General features: G+C 42.9%; 1 protein-coding gene across 3 annotated transcripts in view; it reads left to right on the top strand.

The window, feature by feature from the left end:
* Positions 1-21624, top strand: part of carm1 (coactivator-associated arginine methyltransferase 1) — a 39626-nt gene that overhangs the window by 5411 nt on the left and 12591 nt on the right. For 2 of the 3 annotated variants that reach the window (XM_079520997.1, XM_079520995.1), the window contains exons 2-14: positions 1773-1898; positions 3307-3413; positions 4941-5045; positions 5343-5453; positions 7866-8043; positions 8884-8974; positions 9944-10025; positions 10859-10944; positions 11541-11630; positions 12123-12260; positions 12790-12879; positions 15109-15221; positions 17424-17501. In XM_079520997.1, coding sequence (XP_079377123.1) covers positions 1773-1898; positions 3307-3413; positions 4941-5045; positions 5343-5453; positions 7866-8043; positions 8884-8974; positions 9944-10025; positions 10859-10944; positions 11541-11630; positions 12123-12260; positions 12790-12879; positions 15109-15221; positions 17424-17501 — 1395 coding nt within the window. The remainder of the gene's footprint in view (positions 1-1772; positions 1899-3306; positions 3414-4940; positions 5046-5342; positions 5454-7865; positions 8044-8883; positions 8975-9943; positions 10026-10858; positions 10945-11540; positions 11631-12122; positions 12261-12789; positions 12880-15108; positions 15222-17423; positions 17502-21624) is intronic. The other variant, XM_079520996.1, reaches the window with a different exon arrangement.

The raw sequence follows: 21624 nt of genomic DNA, 5'->3' as shown, positions 1-21624 counted from the left end.
GATTTTACGGGGGCCATTTTCGAATTGTAGCCATCCGTAGGTGCCCTTTGAGAGCGGTTTTGAAGTAGTCAAGGGATTTGCATGTCTTAATGACTGTTGGTAGGGCGTTCCACATTTTGGTGGCATAGGAGCGAAAATAATTTAGTCCCTTGTTTGAAAACATGAAAATGTTTGAGAACCACTGATCTATGAAAGTTATTGTCATCTAATCTATTCCATGCATTTGATCATCAGGATATGACCTAAGGCAAAACAAGTGATAGTTCACTTTCATCAGACAGTAGTTTAATTTATATTGTAGGCAAGATGGTGCCAATATGTAATATCCTGCAGCCCTCATCTCGCCGTTCATTAGTTATTGCTACTTGCACATTCACAACTTTCACCCTAAAATTCATAAAAATAGCTGATCTGCAAGCTCAGACACAATGCATTGCAATACAACATGTTGTGAGCTTGTTGGCCAGCCATTTTCACTACTTGTCTTCATCATATGAAAATGTATATCGATCTGAAGTGATTAGGATGTGTGAGGTCTGTGAGGACAGAGGAAGAATCAATACAACAAGATATCCTTGCTCAGTCAAATGTCATTTGAAAGCAAAGTCAGTTTAGGGGTTGCACAGCTGTATCACCTGTCACTGAACATGTAACAGATAGTTTTGTATCGCTTGTTGTCCTGTCCTAGACTTATTGGATGCCGTCACTGTACACGATGTCTGTAGGTTTTTAGCCGCTCTTGCAATGGGGTTGTGGCTGCTCCATCCAACACTTTTCTCCAAAGATATCTTGGAAACTACTGGCTGGATTGTTGTGGAATTTGCCGTGCAATAGGGCTGGACCACTAACACTATTATATCAAAGTGTTGCCTTAGGTTAAGTGGTTAATCACTTAACATAATTCATAAAGCAAAGAATAGCCAGCACTCCGAAGTCCTTCTGGTACTTTTTTACTCGCTCCTTATGATTCTTGATGTTTATGTATTTGATGTACAGTATTGCCATGTGGTGTTTTTGTTTACTGTAAGTCGCTCTGGAAGTCTGTCTGCTAAATGCCTATTGTAAAATCTAGCAAAAATAGTCTGTGCAAGCGAGTTGTGATGTTACACATTGAGTTCGCAATGATGAATTGAAAAAAATTATATATAAAAACAAAAAAAATTCCCCTTAAATTCCTCTCACAGTAAATAAAATAAATTTGCCTCTTTCTTCTGAAACCGCACTGGAAATGGCAGATCTACAAAAGCAGCGTTGTGATCTTGTAAATAGGGGTGGGCGATATTGCGATAAATATCGTATCCACAATACAATGTCTCCATGATATGCCTTGTCATAGAGATCGTATATATTGTGATACAGTGACTAGTGCACATTCTGATGATTTTCTGTTCTATACCTTCATTGTTCACTGTTTTGTTTGCCAAAAATAAGTATTTTGGTCTAAATGGTATTTTACTCCTTTTAGTTTTTGTTACCTTGTAGGTGCTTGTACTGTTCAGGAACTTGATAAATAACCATAAAAACCTACATGGAAACAGAATTGTGATATCTTTGATCATATCGTGTCATATATTTTCAGGAGTAGACCTGTGTTGACGTGCCGTTTAGTGTTATGTTGTATTGTCAGGAGAGGAGACGTGCGTGTTTACACGTTTTTAGTTTTTGTGTGTTTTCAGGATAGGAGACATGCGTGTTTATAAATGTTTTGTTTATGTATGTTTTCAGGAGAGGAGACATGCGTGTTTATACTTTTTGTTTTTGTGTGTTTTCAGGAGAGGAGACATGCGTGTTTAAGTGTTCGGTGTCGCGGGACACGGAGTGCAGCCGTGTGGGGAAGCAGTCCTTCATCATCACACTGGGATGCAACAGTGTCCTGCTCCAATTCTCCTCCCCCGCAGGTAGGCGCGCACACACACACACACACACACACACACACACACACTTCTACTTGCCATAATTGTGAGGACCTCAACATGTTAGGACAGCTTTGAAAATATCTGATCATGTAGATCGGCTATTTTCGTTGCCGCAAAACAAAGTATAAAATGGGGATAACTCTAGCCCCCCAACCCCTAAACCTGACCTTTAAATATCTAATGTTGACCCTAATCCCAACCTGATCCCTAATTATTCAAAAAAAAATTAACCATAAAACAACCATTCTCTTCACTCTTTTGAGGACCAAGAAAAGTATTATTTCTCAAATTCTACACACACACACACTTAACGCACCTAATTTCAAGGACCTCCATAACGCTGAGTGTCCAAATGGAACCAAATGCACCCGTGAATAAGTAGCAACCACAGTCAACCCATTACAAAGCCATTACAGGCTGTGGGTATGAATCCACCGTGGTGCATCTGGCTTTGTCGAGCGCCTACATGAACACAATTGCTCGTGTTCGGGGGAGGGATGTCCGGCGGTGAGGGTGATATGGGCGGCACCTGTCAGCAGGGAGTGTTGGGCGCGAGGAGTAGGGCGAAGGCTCTATGTCCTCCCGGTGGGGGCTCCTTGTTGGCAAGTGAGTCGGTACGATACAACGGCACCAGTGACAATTGTGTTGGAAGGAATCAACTGTCAAATGACTAAATTGGGGAGAAAGGGGTAAAGCGAAAAACTAAAGACTAAACTACTGACATTTTTGTTTCTAACATGATTGTTTTTATTTTTGTTATATCAATACCCCCCCTGCCTACAGGTTGAGAACCACAGATGAGCGTAAACAATGTTTCATAATGCGTAGAGTAGACGGTTGTTTTGCACATGGTGCTCAGCACTGAAGGACACACGCATGCACATGCACGCACACACACAATTGTATTACTGTGCTGTAGCGACATCAAACATTTAGGATGACATTGAAAATGGCCACAAAATAGCCGAAATATTGCCGATCTACAATCTCACAACGTGGCACATTTTTCTGTGTTTGCCGCAAAGCTAAGTATAATTTGGGCATAACACACCCTAACACCTTTAAACCAAACCTCTAGATCCCTATTCTCAAACATACACATACACATTTTTTCTTAATTATAAACCTAACTCAAAGTCAGTTTCAGTCCATGAAACAGACATTTAAACTTCTACACTTGGTTAACACACATGTATTAATTAATTATTCCAAAACCACAAGTACCCTTATTTTTAAGTTTAACCTTTTGAAAAGGTATAATGGTGGTAGAGGCAATTGTTTCAATCCATTGTCTATTATGTTTGTCCCAAATTGTGCTGTTGGGAGTTCTTGACGTTGTGTGTGTGTGTGTGTGTGTGTGTGTGTGTGTGTGTGTGTGTGTGTGTGGCAGACTTCTCTTCCTTCTATAACCTGTTGAAGAACTGTCGTGGTCACAGCAGTGAACAGTCCGTCTTCAGTGAGAGGACAGAGGAGTCATCAGCTGTGCAGTACTTTCAGGTGAGAGGCAGTGTGCATGCTGCTCTCCATATCAACCATCTATTCTTAGTAAAAATGGCCCTGAGTTGCGAATGGAGTTACATTGTGCGCCATGTACACTCTACACCAAATCTCTCTCAGAACTTGGCCATGAAACAAGGCTGTCACTTCAAAACCATGGGACTTCCATTGAAAATGAATAGAAAGCTGTTTCTTCACCCCTCTCTCCCATAACGGACACAAGACTCATGTTTTGTATATGTGATAATGTGAGTGAGGTCTTAGAGCACTTTGTGCTTCCATTTGTTGATAAGCTTTATGGAGATGCTGATTTCCTTTTACAGCAGCACCTGCCCACAGTGCCAAAACTACAGATAATTGGTGCACTGACCATGGTATTGGTGTGCCTAATTAATTGACTAGCCAACTGGCATGACCTGAACCACACAGAAGAGAATGAATGTTGCATGAAGGTGTGTGAGACACTAGACTCAACAATATAAATGAGTTTACGGCAAAGCTGGGCTTCCATAACACCTCAACAGTGCCACAAGCTAATCCCGCCCCATTGATGAAATGATGTGTTCAAAAGTAGCCCAGACTAAGTATTGAGTGCAAACGTATGTGGTTGACATTTCTGTATTAAAAAGTCTCATGTTTTTCACTTTATGCACAATGTCTTGAGAATATATGAACGTTTCACTTGTTGACTTATGGTACATTACAGAAAAAAATAAAGTTTCCACGATATTCTAATTGTATATGACTAGAACAGGCCATGCATTTTTTTACCTTCAAAAATAGAAGAAATAGACACTCCGCACGCAAGCTCATGACGCATCACAACTCTCAGCTTGTAGATCTGCTATATCCACTATTTTTCAACTGATGCATTTTATATATGAATGGAAACTTCTGACGACTATGCTAAATTATTATCTCATAATTGTGATTCGGCGATTATGTAATAATTGTGAAAGGCCCAATTAAAGCTCTAGTCCTTATGTGTAAGAAGTGAATGTAATCATCAATGGGGATCATCAAGCTAATAGCCCACTTGTCTCTACAGATACAGTGTAATGTATCTGTCCTTGCACACTTGTCTCTGTCTCCTACAGTGTAATGTATCTGACCTTGCCCACTTGTCTCTGTCTCCTACAGTGTAATGTATCTGTCCTTGCCCACTTGTCTCTGTCTCCTACAGTGTAATGTATCTGTCCTTGCCCACTTGTCTCTGTCTCCTACAGTGTAATGTATCTGTCCTTGCCCACTTGTCTCTGTCTCCTACAGTGTAATGTATCTGTCCTTGCCCACTTGTCTCTGTCTCCTACAGTGTAATGTATCTGTCCTTGCCCACTTGTCTCTGTCTCCTACAGTGTAATGTATCTGTCCTTGCCCACTTGTCTCTGTCTCCTACAGTGTAATGTATCTGTCCTTGCCCACTTGTCTCTGTCTCCTACAGTGTAATGTATCTGTCCTTGCCCACTTGTCTCTGTCTCCTACAGTGTAATGTATCTGACCTTGCCCACATGTCTCTGTCCCCTACAGTTTTATGGCTACCTCTCCCAGCAGCAAAATATGATGCAGGATTATGTTAGGACTGGAACCTACCAGCGAGCTATCCTCCAAAACCACAACGACTTCAAAGACAAGGTAATGTTTTAAAACCCTCCAAAAGCACACTGGCTTCAAAGACGTAGTAATGTTTTAGCCTACTAAGTCCATCGTTCAAAAACCATACTGACCGCAAAGACATGCATCGATCTATAAAGATATATCCCTGCCGCCCTTTGGAACGATGTGTCAAACGCAACTGTCATATGAGCCAGGGGTCATCAATATGTCAGGAGGTCTCTCCACTGTTAAATTGTCACAACTCATAATGCATTTTTCCACTATCAAAGGGGAGCCCTCCACCGTTTTCAATGCATCTTTGCACTGTGTGTGCAGGTCGTATTGGATGTGGGCTGTGGTTCTGGTATCCTGTCGTTCTTCGCTGCCCAGGCTGGTGCCAGGAAGGTTTACGCGGTGGAAGCCAGCACCATGGCTCAGCACGCTGAGGTATGCACTGCTTTTAACACATTTCACTGCCAGAGTAAATAATTATTTAAGCTCAGCTTCAGCAGAAAAGGGTACATTTCACTGCAACATGTGTCCCCAGAGGAGTATTGGCAGCTCAACGTTAGCACTTAGCTGCATGATGTTTACGATTTGAGCCGGAGGTGTGTATCGTACAGTTCATGTGAGCAGCGACGGGTTGTGCCTGTGTGTATGTGTCTCCGCTGACGGGTCATATGCGGTTTCAGGGTTGCCAGGTTAGCTTTTGCAACAAGCAACTGGGTCTATGAAAACAAGCCCAAAGCCCATCGCTCTTTAATCCATTTAGACCTGAGGACGTTTGCAAAAAACATGTCGTTCTCAAACATTTTCATGTCAAGGACCCCCAAAAATATATGTAATTGGCCGCCGACCCCCATCTGAAAATTATGTTGTTCCAGGGATGCTCCAGAAGCGAGTTAAAAACGTTCGCTCTGAACATTTTCACACTTTTCCAAAAATAGCAGATCTACAAGCTCGTAGCGCGGCACCAAGTGAGCTCACCAAGTGAGCTTGTAGATCTGCTATTTTTCAATAGCTAAAGCATAACATAATGCTTAAAACACCAAAAGGGGTTCCCGTCCATAATGGGTTAAACATAATACAGTGGATATTTGAAAATAACAGATCTACAAGCTCACAAGTTACAACGAGTCGGTGCGCATGTTTTTAACCCAACCGGTATGGTCTGGTGATATATAGTCGACTAAAAGCTAAAACAATTCAGATTACTAAAATGTAACCAACACTAAATGGAACTTTATTCAAAAGACTATGGCCCTCATTTATCAACCGTGCGTACGCCAAAATATGGGTGTACGCCGAAATTACCGCAATTTTCGGCATTTACGATTTGCGCCAACGTTTGAATTTGAACTTGAGCCAAGACAAAAACCACGTCTGGTCGGGAGCTGTCGTACGCTTTGTCCTCACCTGTTTTTCTGTCGTAGAACAGCGGAGCAGCATTGTTTGACCAGCTGAGAGGCTGTCACAGGCATCGAAACATATGTATTCACTCCTAAAATGTTTATATAAAACTGTATAGGTATGTATATGGGCTAAATGTAAAAAAGTAAAAAAAGTTAAGGAATACATCAACGATGTGTCTTTGTGTCATATGAAATTAGTAGGAGCTTTACAACTTTACAAGCAAGCAATTAAAATCGCGCATTTAAAAACAATGTTGCAAGTTAGATGCGTAAGCCATTTAAACAGTGTTTTGCATGATGAGCGCATACATGCGAGGATTTGGGCTGTCTGTGCTGAAATATTTCTATGACGGGCCGTTGGAGAGTATAGTGCAGCGCTGCAGCTGCGGAGAGTCCCAACTTGGGTAGCCTACTGTAGCCTAATCTACAGCAGGCCGATGTCTTTCTGGAGTTACAGTAGCCTATGTGCAATCTCCTCCTCGTTTAATAAACCCGACGCGTCGCTCGAATGCCAAATGTGCCGTGCCAGCGCAAGTGGGAACGCATCGGAGATAGTATAGGCTAAGCCAGCCTGCAGCCCACCACCACCACCACTGTCCAGTGCCACATGAGGCTACGGTTTTGGCTGCAATATTCATATAATTGACAGTTGACAGCGAGGCAATTTAAATTGTCGAACGTGCATGGTCAATTGGTCACGGACGGACCACAGTGATAGAGAGAGAGAGACTGACAGGACAGGAGATGCACCTTGCAAAACAGCTGCGTGTGTGTGCCTATTTGTTATATAATTCATGGTTCACAGGTTCAGGTTTTTGTTCACCAATATATCTTGTTGTATATTAAATGAATAAATACTTTAATAATTGAATATACAACTAACAACACAGTGACAGTTGCTTGCAAATTGCGATATGTGCGTGCGTGCGTGCGTGCGTGCGGGGGGGGTGAGGCGGGCAAGGGAAGCGAAGCGAGAGGAGAAACAGACAGGGTAGTCCTACAGCTTTATTTAATTCATGCAGGTTTATTTATTTAAGATACAACAAGTTGCGTGTGCGTGCGTGCGTCTGTGTGTGTGTGTGTGTGTGTGTGTGTGTGTGTATGGGAGGAGGCAGCAAGGCAATTTAGGCAAGTGAAACTTTTTTTTCCCTGTAACCATGGTTTCCAGGTCGTATTGCAGTTGTTCATGTCGCAAAAACGAGGGCGAGGCTTGATTTCATAGGGCGTGCCAGATTGATTTCAGCCGTCACATTTATTACTGCTAGGAATGAAATTAGGAAGGATCAGCTGTCTGCGATCACTTTGTAAATGCCGACCCGACGTGGGTGTACTACGAATCCTACACTCGAATTTGGGGCAGATTTTACACTCAATTGATAAATGAGGGCCTATGACTAGAACTAAGTAAAAATCTGCTGTTAAAATGAACCCTATGCTGCCCCCACAGGTACTGGTGAACAGTAACCGCCTTGGGGAGCGGGTGGTGGTCATCCCTGGGAAGGTGGAGGAGGTGACGTTGCCGGAGCAGGTGGACATCATCATCTCTGAGCCCATGGGCTACATGCTCTTCAACGAACGCATGCTGGAGAGCTATCTGCACGCCAAGAAGTTCCTCAAACCCGGTGGTGTGTGTGTGTGTATGGGGGTGTGTTATTTTCAATATTTGAAAATGGCATACATGTAGGGTTAAGCACTGAGCAGATGTTGAGGCTTACATTTATCTAATTTAGCTGGGGACCTCCTGGAACCCCCTCAAGAACCCCAACCCCACTTTGAGAACCACTGTTCTACTGCTCTGGCGAATGTTTTTGAGTGGTAAAACCACTCCTATAGACAGCTATGCGTGTCCCTGGGTCCCTGGCTGGCTGGCTGTGTCCGAGCACAAAAATAGCGTTTGGTTGGAAAAATATTTAAAATGGCGGATATAGTGAATGAATGGACATTTATTTCAACATGGAAACGATTGACGATTATGCAAAAATAAGTACGATTATCTCAAATAATTGCGATTAGGCGATCATGTTTGTGACAGGCCTATATTTGAGAGATGAGCAGAGCATGTCTGTCTACACACCTCGTTGATGTGTACCTCACTGCCTGTGAGCTGTGAGAGGCTGGTGTTTTTCAGTCAGCAGTAAGAGCACATTACAAAAAAGGGGAGTAAAGGTGGTTGCACACCGGCCGCGTTTTTCGGAAAACCGATGGAGAAATTCGAATCCGATTCGCGCCCGGTGTGTGGAGACCTTTCCATCAATAAAATGCCAATTGGTATTATTGAAGTGGAGAAATAATCGACTGAAATAAAGTTTCCAAACCTTTTTTTTTATTTTTTTTAGGAGTTTACATGCACATTGCTAACATGTACTGTATGTGCATGTCTCCTTTGTGTATGCTGTTGCTTTATATAAGTGTGAACTGCATTAGTAATTGTAGCATGTTGTGATATGTGTGTATCTGTTTACCAGGTAAAATGTTCCCCACGATCGGTGATGTCCACCTGGCACCATTCACAGACGAGCAGCTTTACATGGAACAGTTCACAAAGGCCAACTTCTGGTGAGTGTGTTTCTGTTAGTCCTGTCGGCCAGACAGCCACAGCATTCTGTGCAGGTGTTTGTTTGTCCTGAGGGCCAGACGGTTCAAATAGCTCCTTACGGGTCTGTAACTCTGAGAGCGTACAGATGGAACCAAATGCTTTAAGGTTCCATTTGTACACCCAAGTTATGGGGGTCCTTGAAATGACTGAGGTTTGAGAACCACTGTGCTACACTAAATGGAACAGGGCCTTAATCCCTTTAATTGCCACCCCTAATAGCAGCTGATTGTGCCTTGGCTTCTGCCAGCTCTAGATGACATATTTTAATGCCAATTTATTTTTATTTATGTTTTTCGCTGAACAAATTTGTAAGAAGAAAAACAAAACAAAGTGTTGTATCCTGCCATGTTTTTCTTCTTACAAATTATTTGATCGGCCCAAAACATTGTGTTTACTGTCATTTGTCGTCACAACTGGAGTTGGCGCTGTCCGCGGTGTAAACGTCTTTATATAAATACTTTTTGAAAAGTCTATGAGGAAAATGAACGGGGAATTCACTTCTGGTCCTCGGGAGGGGGCGGGACTGCAAAGCTGAAAGCTCTATACACTGACACCACGGCGCGTAATCGGCGCCTCAAACTGTGACTCCGTCCACCCCCTGGGGAAGTTGTGATTTGCGCTCGTTCATTGCAATGCAATTTGTGGCATTATAGCGATTATCAAACGTATTTGCAATGCCATACGTTGAAAGATCTGTTGCCCGTGGACAAGGCACGCTACCTCCGCAAGTTAGATAGCATCGGCATAGATGTTTGTCCGTATGTGATTAAGGATTGGACCAAGTTGCATTGGCAGCCATAGAAAAGTCTTACCCCAGGCTAAAACCGGATGTGATGTTTTTGGGCGTTCCTGTCTAGCTTGGTGTCAGTGTATAGGGCTGCTGTGCATAGAGCCTTTTGGGCTTAACCGCTCCCCTTCTGCTCTTTCAGGTACCAGCCCTCTTTCCATGGTGTAGACCTTTCTGCCCTGAGGGGGGCAGCAGTGGACGAGTATTTCCGTCAGCCAATTGTGGTATGACACACACACACACACACACACACACACACACACACACACACACACACTAGCACATTACAATATCGTCAGTCACTACCTCGTAGTTACAATACATTTTGGGCAGGAACCCGTTTTGGTGTTTTAAGCATTGTTATACTTTAGCTATTGAAAAATAGATCTACAAGCTCATACGAGCTTTTAGATCGTTTTTAACTCAAATCTTTGCTTCTGGGGAGGTCCCTGGAACAACATATTTTGAGATGAGGGTTGGTGGCCAAATACATATAGTTTTGGGGGTCCTTGACAGGAAAATGTTTGAGAAACACTGAAACAGGAACATGGGGTTTTCAGAAAACTGTCAGGATTTAGAAGGCATTTGTAGAATCGTCCATGCCCCCCGTACAAATAATTCAATTTAGGTTCTATTCATTTATTTTCTTCCCTTTTTATCCTAGTAATAACCGTTCAAACCAAGGCTTCATGCATATACAGTATATCTTCAAATATGTATTTGACTATCTGTCAGGAGAACCTGTCTAACCGGCAGCAGCAGTCAAAGCAGAGAACTACTGCTCTGTTTTGACAGAGCCCAGAGCTCACAATGTGTCGCTATGCGGCGCATTGTGACCTAGAGATCTGCGAGTACTTTTGGTACTTCAAGTACATCATGCGATGCGAATACTTTTGTACTTTTACTCAAGTCAATTTTGAATTCCGGACTTTTACTGGCAACAGAGTATTTCTGCATTGCACTATTGATACTTTAACTTTTCTCACCACTGTAGTCTCAGATGTAATGTGCATTATGTGATATGTTCGTGTAACGTGCTGTTCTACTCTGCATGCAGGACACATTTGATATCCGTATTCTGATGGCCAAGTCAGTCAAATACACAGTTAACTTCCTGGAGGCCAAAGAAGAGGACCTTTACAGGTGTGTGTGTGTGTGTGCATGTGTATCCGTGTGTGTGTGTGTGTGTGTGTGTGTGTGGGGGTGGTATATTGAACAGTATTGTGTGTGTTGCTCTTATTAACACCACAAACGCCCGGGGGTGTTTAGGACCATTCAATCAGAGAGCCCAGTGATTTGCAGCAATGGAGCACATTTAGCAACGCACCAGGCGCTATCCCGGATGTAGCTGAAGTAGCTAGATGTAGCCAAAACTCCCCTGAGGCGGGGCGTATGATTAATTCTAATGCGACTAGGGACGGGACCACGATGGCCTGTAAAACATAATCTTTGCTTAGAACTGGACGGAATGATTTAGATCAAGAGTTATTCACGTTTTAAGATTTTCGGTCTCGTCCACTAAAATGGGGGGGGGGGGGGGGGGGGCATTTTGGATGACGTCCCAACCGGAAATGACATCGAATGTTGCCCAACAGACGCTCCCAGCCTGTGGAGCGATGCGATCGGTTTTGATATCAATAAATCTCCGTCCTGAGCGCTGAGCGTTAGTATTTGATAGGACTGAGAACTCTGTTTATGCCGCTCGGGGTGTTAACGCCTCTATGTTGTGTTTCTTTCAGGATAGAGATTCCCTTTAAGTTCCACATGATGCACTCAGGGCTGGTCCATGGCCTGGCCTTCTGGTTTGATGTGGCCTTCATTGGGTCAGCGTAAGTTGTTTATTATTATTATTCTCATCATCTCTGGGACCAGATTCTACGAAATGTCTCCTAAATATGACAGTTTTCTGAAAAACCTTTGTTTTTATATCGGTGGTTCTCAAACTATTTCATGTCAAGGACCCAAAAACATTATGTAATTGGCTGCCGACCCCCCCCCCCCCCCCCCCCCCCCCCATAAGCAAATATATGAGAAACGTTCACTGTGAAAAAATACACATTGAAAGATTTGCACACCTTTTTCACGATTTTTCAAAATTAGCAGATCTACAAGCTTGAAGCTTGTAGAGTGCTGCGCTGTGAGTTCAATAGCTAAAGTGACATAGATGTGTTCCAGGTCTTAATGGGTACAGCACTCACATCTTTGATGATGTGTTATTATGACTGTCCAGTGTCCACATCGCCCTTATCTTTATTTTATCTTACAGGATGACAGTATGGCTGTCCACAACGCCCACATCTTATTGTTCTCTTATCTTACAGGATGACAGTATGGCTGTCTACAGCACCCACAGAGCCACTCACTCACTGGTACCAGGTGCGCTGTCTGCTTCAGTCACCTCTCTTCACCAAGGCAGGAGACACATTGTCTGGTACAGCTATTCTAATAGCCAACAAGAGGTAAGGACCTATTAGTTCTGTCCAAATGAACGTGTTATTGACCAATGCACTGTGATCACTGATGAAGGCTGGATAGCTGAAACGTCTGTCATTAAGTTATGTAGAGAATAAAAAAATAGTAATTCAATCTTTCCACTGTGTGCACTCCATTAGCTTTGTTTTCGTGGTGTTGATCTGAGCCGGATAGCTCACCAGAAGTCAGAGCTCTGTGGTTACAAGAACAGTCAGGCCTGTCATAGTTACACAATCGTCTAATCACAATTATTTGAGATAATGGCTGCTATTTTGCATAATCGTCAAAATCGTCTCCATGTTTAAAAGAAGAAAATAATACATTTGCATTGCGAGAACAGCTGTAATATTGTAGATCATCTAGTATAAAATTATTAAATATGTTAGTAAAGTATTAGTGTGACTTGTGATTCCGCAGCCTAAATGGCTAAACAGAAATGTTATTTTTATTCACATGGTCAAATGTTCAATGTCAAAAAACTCTTGTACGACAATGAATTGTCTGTTGTCACTCCAGGCAAAGCTATGACATCAGTATTGTTGCACAAGTGGACCAGACTGGCTCCAAGTCTAGCAACCTTCTAGACTTAAAGAACCCCTTCTTCAGGTCAGTGAGTTGAATGAAATAATGTCCATGTTGTAATGTCTTCACAACGTGTCGCAATATGACACGTGGTGAGCTTGTAGATCTGCTATCCCCACTTTTTTGTTTACATTCTGCTCGGCAGTCGGCACTGGTACTGCCTAGGAGGGGACGATCATTTACGATTCTGTCCCTATCGTTACGTCATAACTTGAACGGTGCCGAGTCGACTGGTGGATTCCTCAACGTTCAGCACGGTGACTCTTTCGCCACTCTAACCTCTTGCTCGGCGGTGCCTCTCGTTGCTCGAGTTCTTCAGGCATCTGAGATGCCTGAAGAAGGTCTTTGACCGAACCGTTGCCTAATAAAAGTGTTCATATTGCAAGTGCAGACGGTGTGTGGGTCTTTGTGCACTTTATGTGCATTTCTTTGACCTGCCTATGCACAGGTGTGCATAAGACTTTGTTGCCTAGGTTGTTATTAGAGAAAGTAAAAGATCAGTGTTAATTATTCTTTCATTTGCTGCTTTCTTTTGTATTAGCGATTTTAGCTATTTTTGACAGGAGGCGGGGGCATTCGGACAATGTGGCTAAATGTCTTTTTTTACGGTGATTACTTTGTTATTTACTGTAGTCCTACTAGACCCCAGGAAATTACATCTGGCCACACAAATCACAGGATCTATTGAATGTGAAGGGGGAGGTGACCAACTGACATATTGAGGCTACGACAGCCCTCTTGGGTGGGTCTTTTGGTAACACTTGTAGAATGTATACATGTCTGAGGTGGGCAGGTGAAGACCTCAGAATCTGTCCCAGAATTCACTGTGCTCAAATGGGGGTGGGGGGGGGGGGGGGGTTCAGAGGTGGGTGGATGTTCCATTGTTCATATGAGATTTCTATGAATGGATTTAAACTAATCTGTAGCGTTATCTCCTATGCACATTTACATTTTATGAGTAAAAGTACAAATGTTTTGGCATCAAAACTACTGTACTAACTTTACCAAAACATGCTCAAATTTGTAAGAATTTGTTAAAATTGTTACCAAAAAGCCAATCTATAAGATCACAACAATTTAGCTTGTAGATCAGCTATTTTCAAATGGCAAAATGCCAATTGCCTAATCTGAAATTGAAGGGTGCTAATCTCCCTCTGCCAACCTGGGGAGAGCCCCACGAAAGTTACATTTAACTCATGTACTTTTTTCCTTCCTATAAATGTATTGGGGTCAAATGTAAAATATTTGTCTTTGAAATGTAGTGTAGCTACATGTCTAATGTAGCTATACTGTAAGTATTCCAAAATACTAAAAGACTGTTCTGGAAATAATGAGTGTGAAACGTTGTGAGCTTGTAGATCTGCTATTTACTCGGCCCTAACCAATCACAGATCGGAGCTTAACATTTTAGACAAGCGAAGAAGAAATGTACCGGAATTGATCTGACACATAAGAGGTTGTAATGTTGTTATAAAAAATCATTCTAACATGATTACGTGGTTAACGATTGTTTCTTTGGTATGTACTTGGCACAAAAAATACGGTCATGTTAACACAATGCCAAGTAATGGAGCACAGACATTACCGCAATCGGCTGCAAACGGAGGGTAAGTGCAATAATATTAGCTTAGTATTAGCCAGATATGGCTAATACCAGGTGGACCGTTCTCAACTTTGCGATTTCCGTTGCACATTCATACATTTATTTACATGCCGATTTAAGCTATGACATTTAAAGGAGCATTCAGTGATTTGAGTGATTTGGAAAACCACCCAGTCCGCCCCGGTAACAAAATGTGCACATGCACGCTCTACAGTGGGGGGAAGTGCAACAGGCCAACAGCATGTGCACCAAGGCCCGCCCCCACTCGATCATGATTTGAGGAAGCCCCTCTCATCCTGATTGGATGAAGGCTTTGCCACCCGCCACCAAAACTGAAACTAGGGTTTTTTGACCCCAGTGGCTCACTGGGGACAGGGAGGAACTCCTTATATGGTCAGCACACTCTATAGTAGGGAGGATTATCCAGAAAAAAAGAAAAAATAAGTGATATTTAGATTAAGTCAAATCACTGAATATACCTTTAAGTGAAGCCTGGTGTGACGAAGTAGGGCATTCATTTACAAAAAGGCATAACGCGTTAAAATATGCAGATAAGGATAAGTTCTACCGGCGGACAGCGACAATATACTTCCCGGTCCACTTTGTGTCGTGTATATGTATACATATACTGGATATGTATGTATTTTCAGGTACACGGGCACTAACCCCACCCCTCCTCCCGGTTCACACTACAGCTCTCCCTCCGAAACCATGTGGAATACAGGAGGAGCGTACAGTATGAACCAGGGGATGGCTGTATCAGGTAATAACCACTTTTAGATGATGATAATAATACAGGATGGCTGGATCAGGTACTGCAGTGGTTCCCAAACATTTTAGCCCAAAAGAGAAATTTGATCTTTAGTTCTCCCCGGGAACTAAAACAAAAAAAAAGACAATAGCAGATCTACAAGCTCACAAGTTGTGAGCCTGTAGATCGGATATTTTCACTACTACTTAAACAGTTGTTTTCTTATGGGATTTCTTAGATTTTTCTTTTATTGTCGCCATGACATTTCTGGGAAAAAAGTTTTTTATTCATAGTTTTTTTTTTTTCTGTGACCCACAAATGGGTCCCAACCCACTGTTTAGGAACCAGTGAGGTACAGCATCATGGAAACGCCATTGCGGATCCGGATTCAGTCCCGGCTCCACTTGACAGATGTAAAGGATGAACTGTGATCCTTTCCCCGGTGCGCTTGGAAGAGATTGCCTATAGTGTGCTTGCTCGCATACCATAGGGCAGATTATTACTGTAGCCCACTGACTTGACCCATTCCCAAGTGTGATTGCCCTGCCCCTGCTGGCCAGCATTCGTATTCCAGACTAAGGCTGCACGATATTAGAAAAGCATGCAATATTCGTTTTTGAATACCTCGATGGCGATATGACTTGAGATAAGTTCCAAAAAAAATGGCAGTATATAGTTTTAATGTCTTTTTGCTTCAGGTTTAGCAACCTAAAGCAGTTTAGCAAACTAAAGATATATTAATCAAATATGTAAAACAAATATCTAGCCTAACACAAGGCAATATAATGCATCTGACCTTTGACTTTCAGTTGCATTATTGCACATAGCCTAAATACAATAATAATGTTAGGCCTGCTGCCATTCTGGATGGAAAATAGAATTGGAATTGGGGGAAAAGTAGTTTCATGAGGGGCTACTGGGAAGTACTTGATAAACAGTTAAACTGAACACAGTTCGGTTGAGAGCGGCGGAGGGGAGTAGCTGTGCTCAACTTGATTTATACTTTGATTTCCACTCCACGGTGCTTTGCCGATGGGATTGCTCTCGCAATATGTATACCTTGAATTATCATACCTTGATGACGGTAAATTCTTAATAATATCATACAGCCTTACTTCAGACAACCTCTACCAGGCGTACCGTAGTGCTGCCGTCTTACAGCCTTACTTCAGACAACCTCTACCAGGCGTACCGTAGTGCTGCTGTCTTACAGCCTTACTTCAGACAACCTCTACCAGGCGTACCGTAGTGCTGCTGTCTTACAGCCTTACTTCAGACAACCTCTACCAGGCGTACCGTAGTGATGTGGTCTTACAGCCTTACTTCAGACAACCTCTACCAGGCGTACCGTAGTGCTGCTGTCTTACAGCCTTACTTCAGACAACCTCTACCAGGCGTACCGTAGTGCTGCCGTCTTACAGCCTTACTTCAGACAACCTCTACCAGGCGTACCGTAGTGCTGCTGTCTTACAGCCTTACTTCAGACAACCTCTACCAGGCGTACCGTAGTGCTGCTGTCTTACAGCCTTACTTCAGACAACCTCTACCAGGCGTACCGTAGTGCTGCTGTCTTACAGCCTTACTTCAGACAACCTCTACCAGGCGTACCGTAGTGCTGCCGTCTTACAGCCTTACTTCAGACAACCTCTACCAGGCGTACCGTAGTGCTGCTGTCTTACAGCCTTACTTCAGACAACCTCTACCAGGCGTACCGTAGTGCTGTGGTCTTACAGCCTTACTTCAGACAACCTCTACCAGGCGTACCGTAGTGCTGCTGTCTTACAGCCTTACTTCAGACAACCTCTACCAGGCGTACCGTAGTGCTGCCGTCTTACAGCCTTACTTCAGACAACCTCTACCAGGCGTACCGTAGTGCTGCGGGCCACAGTTATGTTCTCGGGTGTGGTATGCAGCATTCACACTAATCACATGTGGCAAGTGGTTCCCAGGTGCGTACCCGGGACCCTAGTGTGAATGGCTGCAGCTTATGTCAAAGTGCCACACACATCTGTTCAGATGCACTATTAGTGTTTAGTTAACACATTATATTAGTTAATTAGGTATTCATTAATGAATGCCTTCTCCCCTGCTGAGATATTTTCATTCTGTACTTTTAATTTAGATAATTATCTTCTGGTTCTGGAGTATTCATCTGCATATGCTTTAATGTGTTTTGTGTGTGTGTGTGTGTGTGTGTGTGTCTCTCTTCTGCAGGAATGCCTGCAGCGTATGACCTCAGCACGGTTATCGGCAGCGGCACGACGGTATCACACAACAACCTCATTCCCCTAGGTATGAACCCCTGCTCCCCATGAACCCCAACACAACCACCACAAACCCCAATGCAACCACCCCACACACCATCATTCCCAATACAACTAGGGATGAATGAGGGAAAACAAGGCTGTATGTGGCCCAGTCCCACCTCCGGGGGAGGCTTATGTGAACACTGACACGTCCCGGACAGATAAAAAACATGACACCCCCGCCCCCTCCCCCACTTGAGCCTTTGTAGCTTGTTGATGCTGGCATCCATCCTGGAGGAAAAGACAGAAGAGTTCTCAACACAGAACAGAATATTACAATTTTATTAGAAAAAATATATTAATCATTTTAAATGCTTGGAATTCAAATCATGTGAAATTCTGTTATGATTTGGCTTTCTTATAAACTATACAATGTTAAATAATAGAGCCCAACCAACCAATCTATTGGCCATATTTATTGGCCATTATTTTTTTAGTATTTTAGTAGTATCAGTATAGGCGATTAGGATTTTATTTTAGTATTCTTTTTGTCAAACTAACTTATTTAACCACTTATTTAAATGAAATGGTACGTTAAAACTAACCCGTGGCATGTTAAAACTAACCCCTGGCATCCTGTGAGCTTAGGTTTAGGGTAGGGTGTCGGACTAATGTCGGTCGGAGTCGGACTCGCACCTTGATTGCCCGGGGTTATTTAATCCATTAAATCAGAGCGCCCAGCGAATTATAGCAGCAAAGCACTTTTACCGACGGACTGGATGTTATGTGGCTGAAGCAGCTAAATGTAGCCAAAACACTCTAGAGGCGATCGACAACGGGAGGTATGATTAATTCTACCGCGACTAGCGACTGGACCACAGTGGGCTGTCTAACACATAATCTTTGCTTAGAATTGGACGGAATGATTTAGATCAAAAGTTATTAACGTTTTAAGATTTTCGGTCTCGTCGGCTAAACAGGGGGGGAACATTTTCGATGACGTCCCACTGTTGCGCAACATCGAATGTTGCGCAACAGACGCTCCCAGCCTGTGGAGCGATGTGATCGGTTTTGATATCAATAATCTCCGTCCTTTTCATCAATCTCCGTCTACACCGTACTAATTAATAGGACGGAGACCTCCGTCTGGGGACCCTTAAACTGTTAATACGTCCGACCAAACACGTGCACCCCGATGTGACAGGCAATAAGCATACGCCGCTGGATGTGAAGCCGACAACGCTGTAGTTCTCCTTAGTGGCCTCGGAGGTGGCGCTATTTCCCCGCTTCTGGCTGCAGGATAATTACCACACCATTGATTACAAATATGATTAGACCGGATAAAAAAAAAGATCCTTTGAATTTGCCTCTTGGGGCACCACCAAATTTGCGTAGAGACCGCATGTCGCCCCGTTGTCTCTCCTTCAGCCCTCCTCTTCCAGTGGTGCATCTTTATTTTCATTCTTACTAACAACAAACTACATGTAACGGGAGTTGCCTTCAGCTTCCAGGCCTTCTACTGGCTCTACTGAGTGAAGGCCCACCCCTGCTGCCCTTCCAGCCAATAGCTAATATTGTTTCTGATTTGAATTACCTGAAATAGTCTGTCTTTTATGTATTACCGTAATTAATTATAAAATAATAATAATAATATGGCTTTGGTTGGGCTCTGTTATACGTATATATGTTTGAAATAAGTGTTGCAGCTAAATCTGCCCCTCCCCCATACTAAAACTCACCCAAGTTCCCTTTAAGCAATTGTGTGGACACTTGTATCATCAATCAATATACATGTAATGTCACAGTTGACAGTAGAGACTGTCAGAGCATTGCAAATACAGCTGGATTTGAATACTAGACGAGGCGTTTACAAAGTACATGTACAGGCCAATATATTGTACCAAGTACAGTCAACACATGTATGTGCAACTAGCTACTTATGCGCTGTATAACATTTACAGTCACCTTTACAAAACATATTAGTACATAGAAATGTGTAAAAAAAAAAAAATCAGCTGATTGTTGTGCGGATATTTATGTAAATATCTGAAGCTGTCAATTATCTGTTGCTCTACCTTTTAAAGGCCTGGCTGCTGAATGCATTTTAATTTACCAATGTTGGATGCCATCTATGCACTATAGGAAAGAGGAGAGGCATAGCTTGCTAATATATTTTTGTGTTCCAAATGTTCAGGGAGTTATGCTGCTGCCATGTTGACTGTCACCAGTTAATGTTTGTCTGTTTTTGGTCCATCTTTGGAGACATTAGTTGTGCGTGAGTAGGTTAAGATTCAAGGCTCAACTTTATTATGCAAGAGGCGAGGGTTATACGGTGTACACAAGAGGTCGTGCAATATGTATTTTTTCAAAGCTGATGCCTTTTGTTGAAACACAAGAAGGCAGGTATCATCCAATTTAGTACCCAGTAGTACATACAACTGTTGCAAAGTGGCTATTTTCACAGAATGTTCTCCCCCAGAATATGAATGTGGTTCAAATCACATTAACCACTTGAACCCTACTTTAACTTTGGATTTGTTTACATTACACGTTTTTTTTCCGGGTGTCCTCTAACCCGGAAGTCTTGGGTAAACACTGAAAACACCAAATGACGTGTGTGTATGTTAAGGCTGTACCTTAGCCCTTTTTTTAGGACTCGAACTTCGGCAGGAATTTTCGAGCGAACATCCGGACCATTTTGTTTCTAATTAATTTAAAAAATAACCTTTGAGACATCCGTCTCGATCAGAGCGCAGCACGTCTCCCCTGCTCTTTATCAATCTCTCTCGTCTCTCCCAACACACACACACACCGCCAAGTGGCTCCGCGAAAACAGCTGATCTGCAAGCTCATGTGAGCTTGCTGGCAGGCAGCTAAGACAGCGTATATTGCGTATAAAAGCAGAACCTCTGTGACCGTTTTGCTTAACAATGATCAGAGTTCCCTGCTTTTTGTGATGTGATGCTAGAGAGCATATGCTAATATATCATGGCTGCTAAGAACGGTTCCCCCTGTCAGCGTGTGTGTGTGTGTGTGTGTGTGTGTGTGTGTGTGTGTGTGTGTGTGTGTGTGTGTGTGTGTGTGTGTGTGTGTGTGTGTGTGTGTGTGTGTGTGTGTGTGTGTGTGTGTGTGTGTGTGTGTGTGTGTGTGTGTGTGTGTGTGTGTGTGTGTGTGTGTGTGTGTGTGTGTGTGTGTGTGTGTGTGTGTGTGTGTGTGTGTGTGTGTGTGTGTGTGTGTGTGTGTGTGTGTGTGTGTGTGTGTGTGTGTGTGTGTGTGTGTGTGTGTGTGTGTGTGTGTGTGTGTGTGTGTGTGTGTGTGTGTGTGTGTGTGTGTGTGTGTGTGTGTGTGTGTGTGTGTGTGTGTGTGTGTGTGTGTGTGTGTGTGTGTGTGTGTGGGTGGGTGGTGTCAGACATTCCATTAAATGGAACTCTTTTGTTCTCACAGAACAAGGTGAGAGGTCAATCACCTCAGCTGCAGGCCAATCACCAAATTAATGTGCACTGGAGATGGGACAGCAGAACTAGGATATATTTCTTAAAAAAGTCATAACTTCTGACAGGAATGCACTAGAAACTAACTTCTTTTTTGACATGCTCATATCGCATTCTCGCCGAGATATATTTTCGAGTTAATAAAAAAATGGAAAAAAAATGAATGGTTCAAGCCCATTAATTAAGATCAGAGTGCCAACCCTAACGAGCGAACATTCGAACCTTGAATGTTTGGGGACAGCCTTAGTGTGTGTGTGTGTGTGTGTATGTATGTATGTATCTATGGCGGTCAATGAGTTGCCTTGGACGTCTTTTTTTCCCCAGTTATTTATTTATTCAGAATAGTCTCGCTAATATCTACCGAGTAGTAACTTACCGGTGGCTAGGCAATACTCTCTTCCGCTGTCCGTCAATGAAATGTTTCCGCCTCCGTCCACTTCCATAAGTGTGATCTTTAGCTGTGTTTTTCTCTGAGTTGAGGCTCAGGTTGTGGTGATTGAACAGAACGTCGATGTTAGGAGCTCAACAAAAGAATCTGCGCTACCTCACGGTTACAATATTAAAGGACCATTTCTTAATCTATCTTCATATAATTGGTCCTTACTAATGTTCATAATACCACAATTCTGTTCTACTCTACCAGTGACATCATCATTAGGCAGATTCATTTTTTTAATG

Source organism: Electrona antarctica (assembly GCF_951216825.1).
Source record: "Electrona antarctica genome assembly, chromosome: 14".
Lineage (NCBI taxonomy): Eukaryota > Metazoa > Chordata > Actinopteri > Myctophiformes > Myctophidae > Electrona > Electrona antarctica.
The sequence above is the reverse complement of the archived record's forward strand: the minus strand, read 5'-3'. Positions and strand labels throughout refer to the sequence as shown.